Genomic DNA, 25,250 nt, shown 5'->3' on the forward strand with positions numbered 1-25,250 from the left:
TATCATCCACCACAAAAACCACCACACCATGGCCATGATCAATTTTCTCTGTAAAATGATTGTTTAATTAATTAGTTTGATGATATATATGAGGTTTATAAGTGCTCAGAATTTGTAGTGGTGTACACAGTACTCAGACCAGCCACAGGTACCCTTGTATAAGCAATTAACAACAAAAGTAGAACATGGAGAGAGATTTCTTTTTAATTCCTATTTTTCGTATAAAAGTTGAAGAAGTTTTATCTTGAATCCAAGAAGTTGGTAGGCCATATTGAAATTCACGTTATTTTTAGGGAAGTTTGGTGGGGTGACATGGTTTTGGGTTGGCATGATTTTTGTCAAAAAAAGGGTGAGGCCAGATAGGATTTTTAGTTGCCACGTGCCAGGAAAGTGGGGGTGCACATATTTTGATGAAAAGATGAGCTTTTTCAGCTCGTGTCTCATGTGATTACTAGTCAACATAAAAAAAGGTTTGGAGAGGGACAGCCTCGTGTTGTGAATTAATGACATATTAATTACTAAAACTAGAAGCTGAGGAACTTGGGAAGATGAAAAAATAAAAATAAAGGAAAAAAAAATTTACACTGGTTAGCATATATACGGCTTTGATTAAATCAAACGCTGTCGTTTAAGCAGATATGAATATCATAGAAAAGAAGGTTGTCGTCGTCGACAGCAGGGATCGAACCTGCGCGGGCGTAGCCCAACAGATTTCAAGTCTGTCTCCTTAACCACTCGGACATATCGACTTTCGCTAGTTGAACTTGGTTGTCACTCACTATAGTTGTAAGCCTTCACCCACAGCCTACAACGTCCCAAGTTGCTGCACGATTTGGTGGAGCCCATTTTCCCGCTGGCCTGCATGAAATGAAAAGGAAAGCTCGATGATCTAGAACTCACAATCTGTGATAATTTGGCATGCAAAGTTGGGCTAAAGTACTACTGGCCTGGCCTGCTTTGATGTGAGCTGGTTCATGCTTCAAAATTAATGATTGAAGGTGGATGTAAGTAACTTAATTTATAAAAAGAATGGGACATGGTTCGCGTGACAGGTTGTACTGGGTGCAAGCTTATAATTATATGCTTATATACCTTGGACAAATAATAATGGAAGGGATACCTTTAATTCCTATATATCATGACTTTTAAAGATCTCGGATCACTTGCGATACTGGATGGTTTAGGTTATGTTTAAAAGTCGAAGTGATCTTAAATAATTTGTAAATAGTAATAAAAAAATAATAAAAAAAAGTAATAAATAGTACTGCATGTTTGTGAATAGTAAGTTAGGTTTGAATGTTGAAGTAAGTTGAGTTGAGTTGAGATGATAAAATATTGTTAAAATATTATTTTTAATATTATTATTATTTTAAAATTTAAAAAAATTAAATTATTTATTATATTTTGTATTAAAATTTAAAAAAATTATAATAATAAATTAAAAAGAATTATAAATCCAAACGGACGATAATAATCACCGCTCATACATTTTTGTGAAATTTTCTAACCAGCAAAGACCGAAATAATAACATGGAACATTCAAGGCTGGTAGTCTATTCAAACACGACGGAAAAGGTATAATAAATCCACCATTTTCCGGTCAAAAGTGGAAATGAAATTTCATTGTCTGTGGGCTTGGCATTCCTTTGACCTTTCTTTAGGGGCTCGAAGGCAGGCAGCTAGCTAGGTAGCTGCATCCACATTGCTTTCTGTGTTACTGCATGCAAATCTGTGCAAATTTTGAACAGAAACCGAGGAGTTTTACAGATATTTTACCAATATAAAATAAGCATGCACGCCCTAATTAGAAAAATAAAATTAATAAAGAAATGCAAACAGACGAAAAGAAACATTACTATTTATAGACATGTATATATCAATCAAAAATAAATTATAATCTATCACGTATTTCCTTATCAAGTTGTCCGATCGATCCATGCATGCATCCTCTGTCATGCATGTTCTTATAATAATCTATCGCGTAGATCATGCACGCATCCAACTAGACGTTTCTTATAAAATTCAACAGCCCATGCATAAATCTGATTGAAAGGAATCATTCTGAGATTTCTCATGTTGACATCATGGATGATCCAATTAGAATATGAATTCTCACGCCCATCCACATTTCTTCTCCAAATATAAAGTAAATTTAGAGCCTTTTTCATTAATTCACTAGGCCTTTTGCTATTTCTTTCGTGTGAAATACAGCTTAAGCCAACATTTCAAGTTTTTTTTTTTTTTTTTAATCATGATCTGTTTGCATTAAAATAAATTAGAAATAAAAAAAAAGGTTGTAGATAAGTGTTATATATACAAAGAAATTACATAAAAATGAATTCACAATGTGAAGTGATTTCATGTGATATTTTAGATCTACTTTACGATAAAAATAATTTTACAATTTGACGTAGACAAATCACTCTATGAGTTTACTTTAGTGCAATTCTTTTATAGTTAAAGTATTTCTCTTATCCATATAACCGTGACCAGCACTAAGAAAATCCTTCAATTATGTGGAGCTATTTATAATTTAAATGACTTTATTAATCAACATCTTAATTCAAAAAAATATAAGACGAATGCCATAATCGCCTTAAAATAAAGGATATAATTTTTTGCTTCTCATCTTGAATTTTATTATTAAACTGATTTCTTATATTTTTATGTGACTAGATTGGTGAATACTTGAAATAAAATAAAATAAAATATATTTATTAAAATATATTAATATCAATAACGATATTCCGCCTTGCAAGAAAGTTTGAACGTTGAATGATAGATAGAAAGGTCAAAGTTGTGATAGAAAAAATAAAATAAAAACCAGAAATGGAATATATAAAGGAATGAGAAAAGCAAAAGCTAAACCCAAAACAATTCATTACCAATCCATCACATCATCTCCCCCAAAGCCAGCCATAACCAACAAACAAGCACTCCATTTCTGCATATTTATCTCAGATAAGAGGATTTCAGAGATTATGCCATACCAACATCAACAACATGACCATCACCAGCAGCACAAGAAGCAGTCAACAATCCTCCCCAAGCGCATAATCTTGATGCGTCACGGTGAGTCCGCCGGCAACCTAGACACTTCCGCCTACACCACCATCCCTGACCACCAAATCCATCTTACCTCGGTTGGCCTGACCCAGGCCCACCTCGCCGGAGTCAACCTACGCGACCTTATCTCCGGCTCATCCTCTTCCCACTGGCGCGTCTACTTCTACGTCTCCCCCTATGCCCGCACCCGATCCACGCTCCGGGAGGTAGGCCGTTCCTTCTCGAAGCGCCGGGTCATCGGGGTCCGAGAGGAATGCCGGGTACGAGAGCAGGATTTCGGGAACTTCCAAGTGGAGGAGAGGATGAAAGCGATCAAAGAGACTCGAGAAAGATTTGGTAGATTCTTCTATCGCTTCCCCGAGGGCGAGTCCGCCGCCGATGTCTTCGACCGCGTTTCCAGTTATGTACTTCGCTTTTTATTATATTTTTATCTTGCTTAAATTGTTTATTGTGCTTTTTTCTACTGTTTTTTTCCCCTTTTCAATATCTCTTCGACTTTTGTCCTTCTTTGTTTAGTTAGTGATTTAGCATTTTGGATTTTTTTACTAGAGAGGTCGCTTGCTTCGGTTTTTTCCTTTTTCAAAATTTTCTAGTTTGGGACCTGATTTGGATTAAAAGTTGTTTCCTTGATAACTTGAATGGAACAGGGAATGAAGGATCTGATTGAAAAAAGGGGAGCTAATTGAGTAAATGGGAAATCAAGAAACTATTTGAAAATGGACAATGTTAGTTATTTAGCATCTTTGTAAGACCACATTCTATGATTTATTTTGGTCCCATGTTGTCATGTCCCTTCCTTTTTATGTGTTGTTTACTTGACGTAAAATCTAGGGAAGGAGAAGAATCGTAGATGGCAAAATGTGGGGAAGGAGAAGAGTCGTAGATGGAAAAATGTGGGAAAGGAGAAGAAAAGTCGGAGCATACAACTATCTTTTGGCTTCTAACCTCATTTGGAGGCAATTCAAGGGACCGACCATGTGTCTAAAAGTACTATAGACTGCCAGAGCTTGTTCAGAGCTCGGGGTCCAAACTCAAAAATTTGAATTGGAGGTAGACTAGCCAATCTTTATTGATTAAACTTGAATCTAAGGATGCGAGAATGGTCCCCTTTAAAGCACTTTTGCATTAAGCAATTCCCATTTGAGAAATGTGATTAGGTAAGGAATTTAGTCAACCAAGTTCATCCAGCTGCACCATTGATGGAAGTTAGTTTGCACAGCACCAAGCATGTATGCTCCTATCTTTTACTATAGATGTGATTCAAATTTTTCTGTTGATCTCACCTAACCAAGCTGTAATCTGCACAATCGTGGTTGCTTATGTTATGTTATAGTAGGCAGGTTCTTTATCCCACGGTTCCATTTCCACATGCAGAACATATCTTGCCCATTCTTCTTGTATTGAAAATACTACTATAGTAGGGCTATGCATTTGGCATATAAGTTAATTGACATTGAGCTTTGTCGATGAAAGTTGTCTTCCTTGCGCATATCCATTGCTCATTTAAGTGCTCACCATTGCATGCTTGGTCGCTTGACATGTCTCGTGCTGTGGTAACTGTAGACTTGCCTGGCAGGCGTGGCTTTGAAATACTTGGTGAACTTTTGCATGTCAAACTTTCCAAAATCTCTACGAAAAAACGTCTAGGATCCACCAATATAGAATTGTGATGCCTTTAAAAAAAAAAAAAAAAAATACAAACAAGCAATCAAAATTGGAAAGTTTCATAAATAATGAAACATTGTTAACTCCAGATTGCTTTGCTTGGGAATTTACATATAAAAAAAGACAATAAAAATAGATCCACATTTTCCAATTTCCTATTTTGCAAATTAGAGCTTTTGCTATAAAAATGATTGCTGAAAATTTAAAAACTGTCAATGTGCCTTCATTTGCAAAAATCTAAATTTCTAAAAGGTTAAAAAAAAGGAGACTGGCATCTGTTGATAACTTTGTGCAAAGAAAGTTATCATGCATATCACATAGCAATTTTAATGGTTTTGCTACTACTTTAGAATTAGTGTCTTGTAACTACGAGAATTACATGAAATCAATTTGCATATGCAATACTACTTTTATTTCTTAAGTAGGACTTAGGAGTTACAATCTGCATGTGTGCACGCTCTATACTTTTTAGGCATAGTATTAACTGGCCTGAAGTATGGAGCAATGTAGAACCTGCAAATCGACCTCTTGATTTTATTTGGATTTCTCGGATTGTGCATTTTGAAACATTTTTTTAGTTAAAGGGAAATGCAAGATTCATAGCCTTTGCAATCAACAGAATCATTCCTCTGTTATGATGGTAGTTGGGGGATTGTGTGAGTCTGTCAATTGGAACTATACCTGAAAATGGGAAATGTTTTCAAAATTTTATGTCATTGAAATGAAAATATTGAAGAGATAACTTGAATCTTGCAGGTTTCCTTGAGTCTCTGTGGAGGGACATAGATATGAACAGGCTTCACCATGACCCTTCCCACGACCTGAATCTCATAATTATATCACATGGGCTAACCTCACGTGTCTTCCTCATGAAGTGGTTCAAGTGGACAGTTGAGCAATTTGAGCACCTAAACAATCTTGGGAACTGTGAATTCCGAGTGCTAGAGTTAGGGAGTGGTGGAGAATACAGCTTAGCAATCCATCACACAGAGGATGAAATGAGAGAATGGGGACTCGACTCTGACATGATAGCAGACCAAAAATGGCGAGCCCATGCTAACAAGGGTGCTTGGAATGAAAATTGTCCCTGGTATCTTGATGCTTTCTTTGACCATCTAGCTGATTCGGATGAAAACGACGACGACGACAAAACTCCAAATGATGCTTCAAGCATATTTGCATAGGTTGTCTGACATTTAAATTGACTTTCTTTTTGTTTACTTGATCGTAGTTTGTGCATAGTGAATCTAAATAGTGGAAAAGAAATCTCAATGTTGATTTGGTGGTGAAGTCATATAGTAAAAGATCAAAAGTTAAGATTCCAATTTGAGAATAGGGAAGATGACAACCGGTTTTTTTTTTTTTTTTGTTGCTAAGTAGGGATGATGGCAATCAGTTGGAAACTGTAGAACTGCTGTTGGGGCCCTTGGCTTCCATGTTACGGATTAACCAAAAACAGAGACTGCATCAGAGGATATTTTGATTTATAGTCATTCAAACTTGATTGTTGTGCTTTTATCAGTAAATTTTGCTTCCAATGCATCATAAAAACTCAAATGTACGAATCCTACACCACTTAGTTGATCTTCAAAATTCAACACAGTAATGCAGAATAAGTTTATCTTGACGGGCGATGTTCTGTTCATATCATACAAGTTCTTGCATATTTTGAGAAGATTGCATGCTAGAGACACTTTTGCACACAAGTTGGGGCAGTTTCTTCCAACCTCATTATGAGGAAGGAAGTTATTCAAAATCGCATAATATAGACCAATATCATCCAATGATCACATGGGAAAGAAATTGAGCAGGCAAAAAAATGTCTTGAATATTCACATGGATTACCTAAACCTTGAGTTTCCCAAATTTTCTCCACCCCCCCCCCCCCCCCCAACCCCCTCTCTCTCTACCAAAGGGTGATCGCATGGGGTGTTTGAGCTGGAACTGTGGGATGATTGATGAGCACAAGGTTGTCTTGTTTCCGAGGAGGAAAGGAATGATAAGCCATATCTGTCATCCACATTGAGTTGACAAAGTGAATAGTTTGTGTTCGTTTATTTTTCACTTGTCATGTTTAGAGAATAATGCTAGCTCTCGTGTGGGTTATTACTAGGAGGTGTTGACTATTCCCTCGAGTTTAATTATTTGATTAAAAAAAAAAAAACTGTGTTGTTGCTATTTACATGAATTAATTGGAGAGGCCGTGGTATTTGTGGCGCTCTACCATTCATAGTAAAAAGATTGGTCATTTATAAATCTTATGATTGCTTGTTGATAAAGGATCTCAAATAATTTCGTGCCTCAGATAATTTCTACAATCTGAATAGATAAATAAAATATTTAAATCCCATGACATTTAATATTAAAATGCAACGATAAAATGATATAATGTGTATTTTCATTTGAAAATTTGTAGAAAAATATTTTGGGCAAATTTCTAGTAAATATTTTTATCTTTGAAATGAGATAAGATGAAATGAGTTTAGATGATTTTGGTATCCAAACTGAACCGTCTAGTTTGTTTTCGAGATGAGATGAATATTGTTAAAATATTTTTTTTAATATTATTATTATTTTAGAATTAAAAAAAATGAATTTTTATTTTTTTTATATAAAAGTTTAAAAATATTATAATAATTAGATTAAATTAACTATATCTCGTGAAAACAAACTAGGCAAAGCAACCTCCTCCTGCATTAACCCAAATCCAACGGAATCTCTCCCTTTTCTAAGGGTGGGCAGCGGGGGCCCGCCCCCCACTACCCCGCCCCTTCCGCCCCGCCCCCGCATGGGCTGGCGGGCTACCCCGCACTACTCATGCGGGGGCGGGGGCGGATTGACCCCAATGGGGCCCCACCCCCGCCCCCGCCCCCCGTTCCGCACTCCTCTCATTTTTAATGTAAAAATTTTTAATTTTTAATATTTATATAAGTAATTTATATAAATATATTATATATAAATATATACAATTTGTTAAAAACTTAACAGTAAGTCCCACATTACTTAATTATCACTATTGTATTGTCTTAGTCTCCTATATAATAGTTAGCCTAAGAGGCCAAAACAATCTAAAATATAACTCTAATGAGTTTATATTTTTTTTAATGTATAAATTTCAATTTATACTTTAAATTATATTATAATTTAGATATAAAAAAAATTTTTAGGCAATGGCTTGGGTGAGGGGCGGGGCGGGATGCGATTTCAACCCCACCCCAAGTAGCGGGGCGGGGGGCGGGTATGAAACCCTCCACCCGCATGGTGCGGGGCGGGAGGCAGGAAGGGGGTGCCCCAGCCCCGCACCATGCATGTAGCACCCCTACTCTTTTCCTCTTTACCACTATGAACCTACGTAATTTTTTTGAATCTAATAGTCTTTTGATTGGAAAATATTAGTTTGTCTCGCTCGTATATTTAAAATTTTTATTTAATAAATAAAAAATAATTTTTAGTAAATTGATATATTTTATTTTATTTTTAAATATGTTAAAAAAATATAATAAAATAAAATAAAAAGAAAATTTATGCTAGCGGAGCCCAGCGATCATTGCTGTTCGAATGGGTGTCCGATATCTAATCGTGGGTATTTTCTATTTTCGCCATGAAGTTCAGACCCACTACTAGAAGACACCGGGGTGGTTTAATGACTGTGTTGTGGAAATTTGATACCCAGATCTTGAATTGTATTCCTAGATTCTAATCTGAGCTCTTCATTTTCTGTTTTTGCTGTAACATTCACACGCTTCTAGTGGATATCAACGTCTGAGTCATGTCCACATTGAGTATGTGAAATCTTGGCGTTTTTCGTTTTGGGGATAAACTCACAGAAGGGTAGATGGCTTATCCACCTGACCATGAATTCTACACTAAAGGTGTTTTGAGGTTGGTGTTGGTTTTGGCGGGTTTGAGTTTGGCTGGCTACATAGTTGGGCCGTCGTGGTACTGGCGTTTGGAGGGGAATTCAACTACCCAAGCTCCATGCCCTTTATGTGTTTGCAATTGTTCCTCTGAGGATTTCCTGCCCGTACATTTAGGTGAGTTTCAGTTTTCATTGCCCGTTAAATGTATTTCTAAATATCGTAACATTGGTCGTTTTGCATATTTGGGTCTTGACTCCTCCTGTCTGACTTTGAACATTTAGTACTCCATTACAAATAATGCCCCATTGGTAGTTAAGCTTCAGATGATGACTTGCCCAGTGACTGGTGAATTTAGTTTAAAATGTTATTTTTTAAATCTTGGTCTTAGAATATGTCAATCCTGTATGATAACGATGTTGATTATGCTCTGGATAAAATCTAAAAAATCCAAAATCATAGACCTAATTGATACATCAAAATTTTGAAGAGAATATTAAGATTTACAGCTCTGAGGAACAGATGGTTGAAGAAGACCACTTACGGGTTGGTCTGCCAAGTGATTTCCTCGATTCAGACATCTTTATTTATTTGTTTTGTTTTCTTCACATAAGTTTAGCGAACCCCCTACTAGGTCTTTCCTTTAATTAATCTAGGGGATGGTTAGAATTTTGAAATTTCTAGTGGTCTATCCTGTTTAACTTGAACTTCTGTGAGTATGGCAGGAGTTGAGGCCGGTAATACTTAGATCCCTTTTAGATGCAGATCCTTCTATTAATAACTTATACTTCATCGTATTTTTTTATCGCTGTCTATCTTTGAACTTGCTGATATTAGTTATATTTTGATGTCACTTGAACTCATTGGTTTGTTCTTTATCCTTCTTGCAGAAATCATCAGCAGTTCATTGGCAGGTCAGTTCATGCGTCTTATTTCTGTTTTATTTGTGAAGTGGTATTGTGAGCACTCCAAAGGGATCAAGTGGTTTTGGTAGTTGGAACCGCTAAAATTTGTGATCACGTTCTTGGCAGTCTGAAGCTTCTAATTCAACGTGTAGAACTTTTTGAAGCATCCAATAAACTTAACAATTCCTTATCCAGAAAGTTCTTAAAACAAATCATACTACAAAGATACTCAAATAGGATTTTAAGTAGATAGTGTTTTTGAAGTATTCTAAGAAATACTTATGACCTTCATCTTCATATTTTTAGCATACTAAGGTAAACTAGCCATCCCATCTTCTTCTATGGATAGTAATGCCTGATTGAGATATGGTTAATCCTTTTCCAAGTTGGGATAAGATGGTTGGAAATTTGAGACATTTTTGCTAAAAGACGCTTGTTGCCTTTAGAAACCCATTGATGTTGAAATGGAATATTTAGGTTCTTAAGAACTCAAGTCATTTTCTTTGAATATTAGTATAGAGCTTAGTATCTGTTAGTGGAAAGTGAATATGGTAAGAAGGCTCCCATGTTCTAAGAAAGATTGGTGTTGCCATGAGACTAGAGGCGGGTTAACTGCAAGAGTATACCAATGAACCTGAAAATCCCTGGCATTAGGGAGCACATGGATAAATTAGTAAAAGGAATGAAGCTCACTGCTACAATTACACATGTTTGATGCATGCCCTCTTGGCCTCAGTTTTCAAGCAAACCCACGGCAGACTTGCTGCATAACTGTCAAAGAAAGTACAGGTCAATTTCCAACACGACCATTAAGCAATTCTCTTGTGCATGTTTGTCTAATCATTTTCTTCTCCATGTGTAGACTGTGGTAAAAATGATCCCGATATGAAGGAGGAAATGAAGAAGGATTTTGTAGCTTTATTGTCAGAGGAGCTAAATTTACGGAAAGCTGTTGCCAATGATACCATAGAACACAGCAAAACATCAGTGAGAGATGCTAGGAAAACCTTTTCACACTATCGACGGGAGGCACAAAAGTGCAGTGCTGGAGTGGAAACTTGCGAGGAAGCCAGGCAGAGGGCTGAAAGAGAACTTGCAGAGGAGGTTAAGCTTTCGGCATTGTGGGAGAAACGAGCTCGTGAACATGGGTGATAGAATAGTAGAAGAATATACATCATGAATCTAGTTATTATGTTTTTCTCTTATGCTAATGTTAGGTTTTAGATTGTGACGTAGCTTCTACAACTAATGCTTAGAGGTCTCTCTTGTGAATATAGATTATACCTAACATTACCTTTGACCTTTTTTAACCTCTTAAGTGGTCTTCTGTCTGAGAACTAAACATTTTCAGGTTGCTGCCTTCAAACCAAAATGAAAGTACTATAGTGATCATATCAATCAATAACTTGTGAAAATGGAATTCAAAACCACATTTTATTCCTTGAAACTACCACGTACCCTTTTGTCACCAAACTATCTAAGTTATTACTTTGCTCGCAATTTGAGACAAATTGCAACCGTTCTCATTAATATTTTTTAACGTTAAGATCAGATGAAAAATAGGTAGCACGATTGTGAGGGAGGCAGTCCCCCCCCCCCCCTCCCCCCTCTCTCTGTGCATCAGGCCAAGCCATGCGGGCCCAGCCCAGAGGGATATATGGGCCACGGGATGCTCTAGCAGAAGGGAATCGGAATGAGGAATAGGATGGGTCGGGTTAAAGGGCGAGATTGGCCCAAGAAGCTCATAAAGAAGCAGAAAATTAGCATGCGCAGGGCATGGACCCTTGAGTCAGAATGTCTGACACCTTTACTGGCCGACAATCCATATACACGGGATCAATGACAACTTTGGACACCAACGGCTGGATAGACCTGGAAGGTGGGCGTGCTAGGCCGAGACCACGCTGCATTTAATGAAGGTCGGAGACAAGACACATCATGACGTGTGCCGTGGACTGTCAACAGTTGCCATGATCAGGCATGGATAACCTATCGTGTGGCAGAACGTTGAAAGAAGGCATGACCGGAGTACGGGATGACATTACCATGATTGGCTTGCCAGGGGGCCACCCCAATCAGGTATATACACCCCCTCCCCTTGGCAGGGGTAAAAAACTCTCTAAACACTCTCACTTGAGCCCTCTTAAATCATAGACTGAAAACCCAAACTAACTTAGGCATCGAAGGTATTTCTTACAATCCCGAGCCCTCATTTCTCCATTTTCACAGGAACAAATCCACCCATCGCGGAGTTGCTCAGGATGCAAAATACAACATCAACAGTGGTGCCATCTGTGGAATCTTTCCTGTAGAAGCGTGTCCTTCGTATGCCAACAACGACGCGTTCTCAGACCACACGAAGAGAAGAAACTGATGGGAGACACTAGACCATGGAGGCAAGACTCGCTGAAATGGGAGACACGATCAAGAAACTGATGGAAGAAGTGGGAGGTCTCCAACAGGAAAATGCAGTGATGTGGAGAACTAATGAAGAGTTGGCGGAATGAGCTGAATGCCACAATGAACATGCCGAGTCGTGACGTGCCCCAGAGATCAGTGCGGCGGAGGAGGAGAGGTGTCGGATGCACCTCAAGCTCCGGGAGCTTGGGGACAAGTACGCCGAAATGGCCAAGCAGATGGACACGTCATCTTCCGTTGATCAGCTGCTCACCAACACGGACCTACCGTACAGTGCGATGGTCATGGTCGTCTATCTCCCGCCCAAATTGAAAATTCACTAGGTGGAAGGATATGACGGGTCCAAGGACCCGCTAGAACACCTGAAAACATTCAAAGCCCACATGACCCTCCACAGGTTCCCGAGCGAGATCTCGTGCAAGCCTTCCCGCTGACTCTGAAGGGAGTAGCAAGGGCATGGTTTAGATCCCTACCACTGGGGTCTGTCGATAGTTTCGGTAAATTGGCCAACTCTTCTTAATGCAGTTCATGGCAAGTTGAAAGAGGAGACATCCAGCTGCTTACCTACTGAAAAGAAAGCAACGTGACGACGAGAGCCTCAAAGGCATACCTCTCCCGATTTAATCAGGAGGGCATGACCACGGACGACCCAGACGAAAAGATCACCTTGGCGGCCCTGCTGGAAAGAATTTGGCCACGAAATCCATTCATAACCGAAATAGCATGGCAGACCCCCACAACTCTAAGAGAGTTCAAGAATCGCGTTGACGGCTTCATCAACGCCGAATACACCCTTCGGGCCTTGACGACCCCCGAAAAATCGAACTGAAGCAGGCAGATAAGAGAGCCGCAGGCCTACCCAGTGGGGTGAGCCGTGAGAAGAATAAGAATGGCGCCCAATAAGCCAAATGAAGGAATGAGGCACTAGCTCGAGCACACTGTAGAGCTCGAGCACATACAAGTATCATCGTGGAAAGGGAACGTGCCCCATGCTCACGTGAGGGGCCTCAGCGGGGACGGGAGAACCACAAGTACTACACCTACCACAAGAAAGACATGCACCGCACCAAAGACTGCTATACACTAAAGTAGAAAATGGAAGAACTTGGGAGCTTGCTCGACCAACAGCGCTAGGAAGGTGAACGGTCGACTCGACGGGCGAACGAGCACCTAAGACTTCGACGAAGTGAAAGCCCAAGGGGACAAAAGGTCAGGAGGGAAGCCCAAATGAGCCGTCGAAGCCTGATTAGGGCAGATAGCCTAGTCGGAGAAATCTGCACCATTGCGGGGGGATACACTGAAGGAAGCCCCACTTTGTCGGCACAAAGGGCCCACGCCCACAGGGCAAAGTACGAGGAAGTATTCAAGGCTAAGAGGACAACCGCTAGGATGAGGAGACATGCAGGAGGGGCCTTCATAACATTTAGTGAAAAAGATGAGGAGGGCATCCTCCACCCCCATGACGACGGCCCTGATGGTCGTTTTGCAAATCACCAACTTCACGACACGAAGGGTCTTGCTCGACAACAGCAGTTTAGCCAACATCCTGTTCTGGGAAGCATTCGTCAGAATGGGAATCAACCTTGACCGTCTACGACCAGCGTCGATGCCACTTAAAGGTTTTACAGGAGACGTCATCCAGCTGATGGGAGCCATCACCCTGTCCATCCTGGTCGGGAAGGCCCACAAAACCTCTGCCACAATGACCAACTTCCTGGTGGTAAAGGCCCTCTCCTCGTACAACATGATATTGGGCCAACCAACCTTGAATAGTCCGAAGGCGGTGATGTCCACCTACTACCTCAAGATGAAGTTTCTCACGTAATCGAGGGCAGGTGAAGTCTGAGGTGAGCAAGCGTTGGCCCGAGAGTGTTATGTGCGGGAATTGCAACACGAGAGCTAGGACGTTAGGGCAATCGAAGAAGAAGGGGTGACCGCTGAACCTCCACCCCCCCCCCCCCCCCCCCCAAAAACCGACCTTAACAAATTGGGACAAAGAGGTCCAAGATGAGCGAGCAGACCTTATGACAGGGAGAGCACAATGAACCCCTACAGTTGGTTACTATGGACCACCAAAGGCCCGAACGCACTGTACAGGTAGGGACTAAGATGGCCCCCGAATTAAGACAAGCCATGAAGAAATTCCTCATCAAGCACCAGGATGTCTTTGTGTGGAGTCACGAGGAGATGCTCAGGATCGATAACACAATCATTGAACACTACTTTTGCATCGATCCTGGGACTCAAAAATTCATGCAAAAATGTCGGAGCTTAAGTGCCGAAAAGTACGCCGCCATAGCTGAGGAAGTGGACCCACTCCTCGCGGCCCACTATCCCGAGTGGCTATCCAACGTGATATTAGTTAAGAAGGCGAGCGGGAAATGAAAGATGTGTACCTACTTCACGGACCTCAACAAGGCTTGTCCAAAGGAGCTTCACCCTGCCCCACATCGATTTGATTGTCAACTCAACCGCGGGCCACCAACTACTCAGCTTCATGGATGCGTACTCGGGCTACAACGAAATCCACATGAGCCCGGATGACAAAGAAAAGACAGCCTTCATCACTGATCGAGGGATGTATTGCTAGCAACAAGGCCATGCCTTTTGGGCTAAAAAATGCTGGTGCCACATACCAGCGACAGGTCAACCGAATGTCCACAGACCAGATTGGCCAAAGCATTAAAGTCCAGTGGACGACCTGTTGGTCAAGAGTAAAAAGCCCAAGCAACATCTGTTCGACCTTCGAGAAACCTTCACGGTATTACAACGTTACAAGATGAAGCTCAACCCACTGAAGTGCGCTTGGCCGACAATCCATATACACAGGGTCAGAGATAGCCCTGGACCCTAGACACCAATGGCTGGACAGACCTGGAAGGTGGGAGTGCCAGGCTGAAACCACGCCGCATTTAATGAAGGTCGGAGATGGACACACCACAACATGTACCCTGGACTGTAAGCATTTGCCACGATCAGACATGGATGACCTGTCGTGTGGCAGAACGTTGGAAGAGGGCACGACCTGAGTACGAAGCGACATCACCATGATCGGCTTGCCAGAGGGCCACCCCAACCAGGTATATATAACCTCCCCCCTCTTGACGGGGGCAAAAAACTCTCTAAACACTCTCACTTGAGCCCTCTTAAATCATAAACTAAAAACCCAAACTGACTTAGGCAGTGGAGGTGTTTCTCACCATCCTGAGCCTTCATTCCTCCATTTTCACAGGAACGAATTGACCCATCCCAAAGTTACTCGGGATGCGAAACGTAACATCAACAACGATGATACAAAATGCAAAAGGAACGACAAATTGGAGGTGGAGCTATAATTGCTGACCGAAGTTGCAAATAATCATATTAATTTGTAACTACACAATATATGCAATCAATCTCATGCATATTCCATGACATGCATGAAGAATAGTACTCATCCATCGCCACTAGGATTCACAAACGAATCTGATTTCTCGTTTACTTTAGACCCTACCTTCAGAATTGATCGCAAGGGCTTTGGATCCTCTTCACATTCTAACGAAGTAGACTTTTTGGTAGCTTTTTTTATCTTCTTGTTCTGTTTGGGTTTACTCATGCTCATCTCCTCCACCACGTCATGGAAGCTAACCATTTTCTTTGGAGCTTTTGTTTGTGGTGCAGCAGCAGATAACGTTTCTTCCTCTTCCAGCTGCCTTTTAACAGAGTTCATCTGAGAATCATTGTCTTGAACCGGTTGGAGTTCCCTACCATGGGGATCACCAAATGGCTCTAAAGTCTTTGAAGCGTTGTCTTGCTCGATCTCAATCTTGGCTCCTGAAAGTGCAGCTTCACCTGGGCTTGCTGCAGCCATTTGATGGTCACTCTTTGAGTAAGCCCCATCTTGTGCAGCACTGGATATAGGCACTTGGGAAAAACCACGGTTCATTAATGGAGGGGGCCCCAAAGTCAAGGTGATCTTGAGCGCTTGTGATGCTAGGCTTTTCAAGAAGTTGAAGAGCCTGATGCAGATGTTCGAGTACTGGAGTTGGTGCTCCCTTTGATCCATCAGTTAAATTTTGTCCAAAGATATATTGGGGGTGAAATGTCAGGGCATTGGTGGGAGGGTTTAAGTTGGAATCGGCTGCGGATAATGTGGTTACAAACTACAAACTTTGAAGGGGAGTTCTTTGGGAGAGATCCTTTGCTTTTCTCGAGGAGAAGTTAACCCTAAAGCTTTCTGCACTTTTAAAGTTGTGGTCAAAGTAAAGGAGCTTTAGAGAATATTGGTAGGCTTTGCCCTGAAAAATGGCATCATTTATGGCGTTGAATGTGTGGCAAGATTGAACCTGCATGTATAGCTTGGTTGTTTCTTTGGAGAACAGTAAATCTCAAAGTTCCCAAGTTCATATGCACCTAAATGTCAATGCTTGCGGGTGAATAGATGCTTGAAAATCGGGTGTATCAGTCTTCTGCGCGTTGGCATTATATATGAATAGATGCTTGATGCTGCATGTTCAGAATTTGAAGTTCGAACTACAAAAATGAGATCCTCCATGCGAACTGGCAGAGCCATAATAATTGAACTCTGGCTTGGGGCGAAGACAATAATTCAATAAAAAAATGGCAGCCTTTCTTGAAAGTAGTGGCATCGTAAATTGCAGAACCAACCCAACCTCTATCTTTCCTCTAGAAGAAAGCAATGATATCTTCTTCCATCTAGAGGAGATTCTAGTGTCCAGGAAACGTATATATAAACCTGGCATCACCACGACAACCTCGAATCTGAGATTCCATGGAAGCATACAGAGGACGAGAAAAGTAAAATTCGGTAGTTTTTAGTATCATGTATGTTCATCACCACAATGTTTAATTCAAAGTTTTTCAAAGATAAGTCTTGATAATTTATCGGCTGAGTTGAAGATCGATCAGACCCCGAGCATATTTAATATTATCCATATAGAACTTGAACCCTCACACTATATATTTCTCTTTTTAAATTTGACCATCCACACATAATTAGAGACACTTTTAATCCTTAATATAATTAGTGATCATGTTATGACATAAACAACCCACTTATTGATTTATTAATGTTTTGGGATTGAATGAGCCAATAATTTTCAGAGCATCGTTTAATTTGATAAAAAAAAAAACATTAATAACAATAAAAATCACAAAGCATACATTTAGACACTATGAGAGATATAATTCATTCAACTTAAATGACTTATCAAAAAAAAAATAATTCATCCAACTTAAATCCTATGATACAATTAAATCTGTAGCCACATTTCTGTTTGGAAATTATTGCAACAAAATTTGTGTACAGACACATACATAGATACACATACATATATATACATACATACATATATATATATATATATAAAGAAGTCTTGTGCAAACTCTTCCTAGCAATTAATACGATCCACCCTTCTTTTTATGTTGCAGAATAATTATACATTTTATTATATAACAAAATTATATGATGAAGCATTGACTTCAAGATGCTTCGTCTCTTGCACCAGTTGGAGAACTAGGAACAAATGGAACAAAACCCCGTCCTCCAAATGCAGGTCTCATGAACTTGTCATCAAATTTTCTCCACCAGTAATGGACAGTGTGAGTGGGATTACTTATTAGCAATCTTAAACTGTTCTTGCGGGGGGGTGGATTGTTGCCCTCCTCACTTGGATCGCCATTTTGGATGAATGAAATGTTCAAGTCTTCTAGACTTGGAATGTCAGTTGCATCTGAGATTGCAGGTTTTGCATGGCGTAACAGCATTGCTTCAATTAGTGGCTTTGTTACGGAACCACACACCTATTTTCATTGAAAAAAAAAATAGTTGTAATAATAAGAAGATAATCTTATATAATGTTGAAGAAACTGACAGGTTCAATAGAATGTGCAACCTAACTGCCTACAGATAATCCAAAAATGAAACAAGAGATTGGACCCTTCATTGTTTATTTTCTCGTATATGTTCTGTTTCGAGTCAAATGAGTGTGATAAAATTTATTGGAAAAGGAGTATACGGCAAATATAAAACGACAAGACAGACCATTGCAAGAAAAATCTCTCTTTTTTTAGCACTGGAAAAGTGTACCAACTTTTCTAAATAACTTGCACAATTTTGAAAAGGCTATCTTTTTTAATTTCATATCCTTGGTTCTTTTTCTGACAATTTTTTTCCTTGATGAAAATCTTCTGGGATCCCAAACATAAGCAGAGAATAAAACACCGTTTAATTTGCCAAACAGAACCAAAGACTTGTGGGTTCAATGGATAGCGCTAGTGTTACATGACAGTCTACTTACAGTTACTTTAAAGCAATGATTCCATGGAAATACAAGAAAACATACCACGGTACTAAATAGAACAACAATTATGGTGCAAGTGATCATCAGTGCATATTCCTTTGATATGTCTTTAGAACTCGAAAACTGCATGTAATTTCACAAATCAATATCTGCCAAAAACCTAAACGATTTAAAATATTATAGACATGAAACGCCAGAAACTTACCTGATTATAGGACAATGCAATAGTTACTGCACCCCGCATTAGGCCTGCCCACCATATTATAAACTGAGATTTCAAATAGTTAGCACAGTTTCAACTAGACTCAAACAAGAATAGCCAAGTGCCTAAGTGCCTGCCGTTGCTACCTGTTGTCGAAGCTCAATCTTTGTATTGTTTCGTTTTTTCATGCAATTTGTAATATTCGAAATAGGGAACACAAAGGCTGCTCTTCCAATCAACACTAACGCAAACAATGTTGAACTGACAGCAATTGAAGTTCCTGCACTGAAGAAAAGAGAACAATACCAGTTAGGGAGCAGTATACATCTCTTTTGCTTTCTGAGGGATAATGGCAATGGTTAAAACGCACTTATTCGGAAGCAAAGTTTTATGGCAATGGAAGCATTCAGGATACCTTATATCTAAACGTGGTAAGTGTCATTTCATTTCACCTATGACGACATTCGAACTTTCAACAAACTATTAGCTATCGAAACTGAAGGAGAAAAGTTGTAGAAGTACCTTGCATTGCTCTCTTTCCATTTGTCAATGTCCAAGGCATCCATACCAACATACAGAAATATAAAAGTTTCTGCAATAAAGGAAATTGTTGCAAATGCATGCCTGAAATCATAAAACCATTTGCAAGTTAGGACTTTTCAACATAACTCATTTGTTAAATGAAACTCACTCATGGTTATTGTCTTGACAACCCAACTCATTAATTTTTTTTTATCTAACTCATGAGAACCTTAACTCATCCTTGTAAGAATCAGGACCAGGGAAACAAAATCAAAGTTCCCCAGCAATTACACTTTCGAGCTTATCTATTCTATTTCAGACGGACAGATTACCTTCTTAGCCTATCAAACTCTCTTTGCAGGTGCACCCTAAATCTTTGTCTTTTGCTGTCTTCTGCACAATTTACAAACTGTGATTTTTTTGTGCCTACGGATTAGTTTGATCTGTTTTTATCATGGTTACTGAGTTTTACGAGCATTTATTACTTATCTTTCTCTAGGTTTATAAGGGCCCTAATGATGGGTATTACAATTCTTATTTGGAATAACAAAAGCAAAATCTATATATATATTTTTCCATGTACAATGAGTATAAAGAACCATGGATTCCCAAATATGGGAACAGATCTTAGTAATATGTACTAGGAGGCCTCTCTCCTTTTAGGCATTGTTATGCTTCGTATCTTCACTATAATATGATCCCTTTATAATTCAAATTTTCAGACAATCATCTTACATTTTGATACAAATATCCAACGCATAAAACAGATTAAGGGATTATTGTCTTACTTGGTTGTTATCCTCGAGCTTTCTGTAACGTTGTGCCATGTGTAGTGAGACATGACAATGCCGCAGAAGAATATTGTCAAGATCCCACTAAGATTTAAAAGCTGCAGGAAGAAATTAGGAATTTATTAATTTCAATGAAATTCACCACAAAGCAATGGATCCATAGTCACCAACTCTTAAAGTGGCATTTTTCAGTGTTAAAAAAGGTTATGAAAATGATATGGCCTCTATCTTCCATTCTGCTCGTATCTGTAAACACCCTATTTCTGAAATCATCTCATATATTATTATTACTTGGCTGGTCAACAAATTCAATATTTCTCACAAAATAGTATATTGAGTTATAGCTTTCTCAAGTATAAAACCTACGACATGATGTGAAGACATAAGAGAGCAAACTGTCAACACATGGGTTCTATAAGAACCTTCAGCAAGTTTAACTTATTTGGTTCCAATTGAAAGTCCAAGATGCCAGCCAAAAATGATTAACCACTATAAATGCATCACAAGATATAACATCATTGACTGCTGATGTGCTGCCAAGGCTATCAATGGACATGGAACAATAAATTTAACCCATTGTGTCAATGGGGACAAAACTTTCCCACACATTAATCGCAAGTTTATTTTTACGGTTCAATCACTAGCTAAATTTTCATTATTTCACTGGATATAAGTTGCAGCTCTTTTTTAAGGGTATAGCAATCACAATCACCCCCCCCCCCCCCCCTCCCTCTCCCAGCAAAAAATAAAAAATAAAAGAAAAAGGGATAAAGAAAGAAAGAAAAATGTAGATGAGGACACAAAAGGAGTGGCTTTTAAGAAATACGAATCGATGGTACCTCAGCCAACATGTATGATAAATAAGCCATAAGCATCATGAGTGCAACTTCACGGTCTGTGGAATGCCTGTGGTGGAAGAACAATAATGTCAGGGTATAATCAGGCTTACATAATTAGGGGTCATTTAACCTGTGATCTGGAGTCTTAGTTTGCCATTCATCTCAGTTCAAGAAAATGGATCCTAACTTTTGGCCTTGCTGTCTTTTACCACTACTCTCTAGCCACATTGTTTTGCACAATCATATTTCCTAGCAACTGTCTTCAATTTATCTAATTGTCCATTCTCTTTTTCCCCAACTAGCTCTGTGTCTCTATCCAGGATTTGAACCTTAATATCTTCAAATGCGTGCAAGATCATGTAGTTTCTTCCTGGATGACTATAATTAATAGCTAATTTTTGTGTAAATGCCTAAATATGCAGTAAAACTTGTATGAGGATAGAGATCCAAGAATTGCCCAGGTTACAGACTGATATTGTGTAGTTCAGTTACAAGTTGGAAACTTATCCACGTGCAGGGAAGATATAGTTTCATATTGCAATAAACTCTTCAGCTTCCTTTGCTTTCTATTATCAATCAGAATAAAATGTTATTACTGTATGTTATCCTACACTTCTCTTCTTTACAGACTCATTGTTTCAAACTTGATACTGACACCAATTATGAATTATAAGCCTAACTTGAAGTGCTGAGGTGGGGCTCCAAGTTCATCAATTTTACGTGACAGGAAGCCCACACAAATATGATGGGGCCATGGGGTTATAGGCAGGCAAAGATCCAATATTACTTACTAAGGAACCCTGTGGAACAGTGTCAAAGTATCGGGGATGCAAAAACATTAAAAGAAATATGTAGAATAGGTAAATACTGTGAATGAAGAGCCATAACGCATATGTTTGTACCTTCCAAAGTAAAGTGTCTTGATGATATAAGCACTTATAAGACCCGCCTAAAACATGACCATAGAGAAAGTAAGAAGATATATAGATGGACAGTGAGTTTCCAATAAACAGCGTAATAAAATTTAGCAAGCCCACGAAACATAAAAAATAAGACTGATTTGATGGTAAGTTGCTAACATATGAGCTCGCAAGTCCAAGCAAGGAAATACTTAAGCGAGCTGCAATGCTGGTGAACCACCATAAGTGTTGTTGATTTAAACAAATGGCATAATTCTTCACCACTATGAGGAATGTAATTGTGTTCATGTATGTGAAAATTAACTAGGATTAAAACAAAGTATATCTGGACATTCACAAATACAGAAAGTAAGTAAATTTGTATTAAGAATATCTGCAGAATTTGTTCTGCCTACTGTGACCCTTTCACGTAAGTTTAAGTTTTTAGGACAAGTGGTGATTTCACATGATATTTAGAGTAAAAATCTTGAGTTCGAACCCTGACTCTACACTTCACCCCATTTAATTAAATACTCCACGTGTTTGGTCCACTCATTCAGAAGGAGTCTAGCCCACACGTGAATGAGAATATTAAGATATAAAATAAATAATAAAATCTATCTCTTTCCATAAGTTCAAGCTTTTGGGACAAGTAGTGATTTTATCTACATGGCCTCAAGCATACTGCACAAGTTAACATTTTAGCTTGATGCTTTACAATCCGTACAATGCAATTCCTCGCTACAACAGTCATGCTTGATTATCAACAATGAACTCAATGTGCACCAACTAAACAACTAGAAACAATAAAAGAGGAAATGAAGAAACAACTTACTAATACACCAAGAGCAGTACTGGAGAAGAAGAGATAAAGGAAAGTCCACAACAATTTCAATGCTGTAAGAGCATCAATGTTGCTGAAATCAAGTGTTTGGACTGCATTGAAAAGCACAATAGAGGTGGCATCATTCACCACTCCCTCACCGAATACAATACTGTAAAGTAAGGGTGTTTCATCTTGACTGAGAACCTTTAACATGAGAAAAAGATCATGGATTAATCAGATATATCAACAACCATATATTAATAAGTATGACGGTCGAATTGTCAACTGCACCTGCAGAGTGCAAACTGAATCAGTTGCTGAGAATATCGCACCAATAGCTGCACATATAGGAAGACAAAATCTCAGTATAAAAGAATAATGGAAACCATCGCATAAAAAAATTGTTTCGACGGTAGTTATTAGTCACCTAGGTAATCTTGAATATCCAGGTCTGTCACGCCAATCCTCTTAAATAGCAAATAGGCACCTAGATAGTCCAAAAGAAAAAATGATAGACTTAAGACTTATTATTGAGTGAAAATATAACATCGTATACCAAATATTAGTATATGGCAAAAGATCAGTATCATGCTTGAAGAGGAAAAGCAAACAGTCGAAGTGGATGGAAGATTGCAGATCTTACCTAGTGATATTATGCAGAATGAAATTATTGTACCGAATACTCCGAACAAAAATATCGTTGTGAAATTCTTGAAAAATTGCTTTTTCTTGACCTGAAAACTGGAAACAGATCAAGAACTGATATCAATGTACGTTGATGTAAGAATCAATACACGTTTAAGAAAGAGGACATTTCGTGGAAATAAAAATAAAAATAAACTTAAAAGCTAGTTTCCAGAAAAAAATTCCAATGAAACAGCATTTAAGAGTTTTCTCTGTTACTCTATAAGAAGAAATTTTAACCCCACATCAATATCTTCTCTTTTCTTGCGTTGCTTGGAATTTCGGACCCCAAAACAACCCACAAACCGTATATACAGTAAAGGCACGGTTTTTATGGGAACCAATCACAAGGACGTTGACAGATGGGAAGAGATCATACCCGGCATTGAAAATGATTGGGGGAAGCAGATAAAGGAAGAACAAATCCTCACTAAAGACTAGTATTTGAGAGCTCTGAAACTTGCTCACCAGCAACACCACCACTCCAGAGCACAACCCCTAGATCCAACCAACAGCAAAAAACAAGAAAACCCATATTTGAGTAGATCATCTTTTACCAAAAAACCAATCATATAAACACAGTTCCAATTACCAGCAGGAGGGCAGTGATGGATTCGTTGGCCCAGCGGTGCTCTTCCAGAAGATGACCGATGATGATGCAAGCGCAGAGGAGCGCAAAGAAGACGGTGAGTGCAATAATGGTGCTTGTGCTAAGAAACGAAGATGATGATTCTTGGAGGTCGGGGAGCAGAACCGGTAAGGTTTCGAGCACAGCCATTTATTGGATTCTGTAGCTGGATTTGGCATTCACAAAACGGGTTCGATTCGTTTGGAGAGAAGGAAGAGGCGCCGTGTGGGATTTGTAGGAGTTTGGAGCAAATGATTAGACCTTCAGACCAAAGTCCGATGTTGTTTTATAACCTTGGGCTCTCGGGAGTCAGGACTTCGATTCAAGGATGTAATGGAGGGAAGAACGGTAGTTGGTACGGGTTCGTATTCTGTGTAATGTGATGCAGCCTTTATATCTGCATCTGCCAGATGTCACTAAAGGATCGTGCCACGCATACAATTCATAATTACCAGTAATCTTTATTCTACTATAAATAAGAATTTTGAAACACAGAATACTCTTAGGGCATAGTTGGAGGATAAAGAGAAAATTTACTATTTATAAATGTTACTTTTTGGAAAATGATAATCGTATGTCATTTTTTTCCGACACGTTACATAATCATATTTTAAAATAAAGGATAATTTAATAAAATATTTTATAAAAATAATATTATTTTATAAAAATATTTTTATTTTAAAATATGTATTGTAAAATATATTGTGTGGATATCATTATTTAACCTTTTTGAGAACCATAGAGCCATTCATGGGATAGACAACTGCCCACAAGCACTTTCTGTATAAATTAAATAGACGTAGACATAATAATAGGTGAATTTCTATATATAAGTAATCTGTAGACGATACAAACATCATCAAATGACTATAAACGAAGAGATCTTAATTAAGTGATAATCAGCTAGTTAGTTGGATCGGGATCACGTGTTTAAATTTATAGAACATTAATTTTTGGAAGTTTGTTTGAGGACGAGATTCAAACAGGTGGTGCATATCATCGCATTTGACTAGACGAGTATACGGTAGAGAAACGTGGCTTTCACAACAAAAATGGAAAGGGTACCCAGATGGATGCAACATGGCCTCCAATTAATGAATGGATCCCACGATTGATTTTAGGTACACCATCACACTCACATCTGGTGCTGTCTATTATTTTCATGGATACCCACGACTAAAGATCATGCCACTAAATATCTAAAGAATAATGTTACATATAATTAGAGATTATTGCGTAAGTATCGTGTATTTATTTTAAAAAAAATTAAGATTTATTTTAAAAAATTAATTTTTTTCATGTAAATTTTACATTTATTTTTATTTTTTATATAATTATACGGCACTTACAATCATAACTATATTTCTCATATCAAAATCACGCTTCATCATCACGTCTTTCCGTGGGGGTAAAGAAAAGTGGATTTTATGGTAAATATATATACATACATACATATATATATTTAAACTTCAACCTTTCTAGGGGATATATGTTACTTTGAAATAATAATATTAATTCAAATCAAAATGAAAATAAATAGAAAATAAATTAAATTAATAACATAAAAAAAAAAATGGTAATTTAGATCTGCCATGAATCTCGTGATAAACACGGGTCTCCTAGAAAGTTCATGAGAAATTTAGGGC

The 25,250-nt window shown here is 38.5% G+C and overlaps 3 protein-coding genes and 1 non-coding gene across 6 annotated transcripts; 2 read left to right on the plus strand and 2 right to left on the minus strand.

The window, feature by feature from the left end:
• Window positions 1-667: 667 nt before the first annotated feature.
• Window positions 668-749, minus strand: TRNAS-UGA. Its single transcript has one exon. It is a non-coding gene; the product is annotated as a tRNA-Ser (tRNA).
• Window positions 750-2,859: 2,110 nt separating this feature from the next.
• On the plus strand, window positions 2,860-6,007 carry LOC121261531 (phosphoglycerate mutase-like protein AT74). The gene is made up of 2 exons (XM_041163956.1): window positions 2,860-3,465; window positions 5,488-6,007. The coding sequence occupies exons 1-2, from the start codon at window positions 2,982-2,984 to the stop codon at window positions 5,913-5,915; spliced, it is 912 nt and encodes a 303-aa protein (XP_041019890.1). The 5' UTR covers window positions 2,860-2,981; the 3' UTR covers window positions 5,916-6,007.
• Window positions 6,008-8,294: 2,287 nt separating this feature from the next.
• LOC121261532 lies at window positions 8,295-10,793 on the plus strand. The gene is made up of 3 exons (XM_041163957.1): window positions 8,295-8,765; window positions 9,479-9,502; window positions 10,356-10,793. The coding sequence occupies exons 1-3, from the start codon at window positions 8,567-8,569 to the stop codon at window positions 10,643-10,645; spliced, it is 513 nt and encodes a 170-aa protein (XP_041019891.1). The 5' UTR covers window positions 8,295-8,566; the 3' UTR covers window positions 10,646-10,793.
• A 6,377-nt stretch (window positions 10,794-17,170) lies between these two features.
• Window positions 17,171-23,905, minus strand: LOC121261529 (sodium/hydrogen exchanger 1-like). 3 transcript variants are annotated; one of them, XM_041163951.1, is made up of 14 exons: window positions 23,569-23,903; window positions 23,356-23,474; window positions 22,936-23,033; window positions 22,720-22,779; window positions 22,584-22,630; window positions 22,302-22,496; window positions 21,470-21,516; window positions 20,568-20,634; window positions 19,726-19,826; window positions 18,938-19,039; window positions 18,562-18,700; window positions 18,419-18,481; window positions 18,256-18,336; window positions 17,171-17,713 (listed from the first exon to the last, which is right to left on the minus strand). In XM_041163951.1, the coding sequence occupies exons 1-14, from the start codon at window positions 23,752-23,754 to the stop codon at window positions 17,393-17,395; spliced, it is 1,626 nt and encodes a 541-aa protein (XP_041019885.1). In that variant the 5' UTR covers window positions 23,755-23,903; the 3' UTR covers window positions 17,171-17,392. The 3 variants fall into 3 exon arrangements, with proteins under 3 accessions (XP_041019885.1, XP_041019887.1, XP_041019888.1); XM_041163953.1 differs by lacking the exon at window positions 18,256-18,336 and having other exon boundaries at window positions 23,569-23,905; XM_041163954.1 differs by lacking the exon at window positions 17,171-17,713 and having other exon boundaries at window positions 18,419-18,462; window positions 23,569-23,905.
• Between the last annotated feature and the right edge of the window lie 1,345 nt (window positions 23,906-25,250).

The sequence above is a fragment of the Juglans microcarpa x Juglans regia genome, chromosome 4D, assembly GCF_004785595.1.
Source record: "Juglans microcarpa x Juglans regia isolate MS1-56 chromosome 4D, Jm3101_v1.0, whole genome shotgun sequence".
NCBI lineage: Eukaryota > Viridiplantae > Streptophyta > Magnoliopsida > Fagales > Juglandaceae > Juglans > Juglans microcarpa x Juglans regia.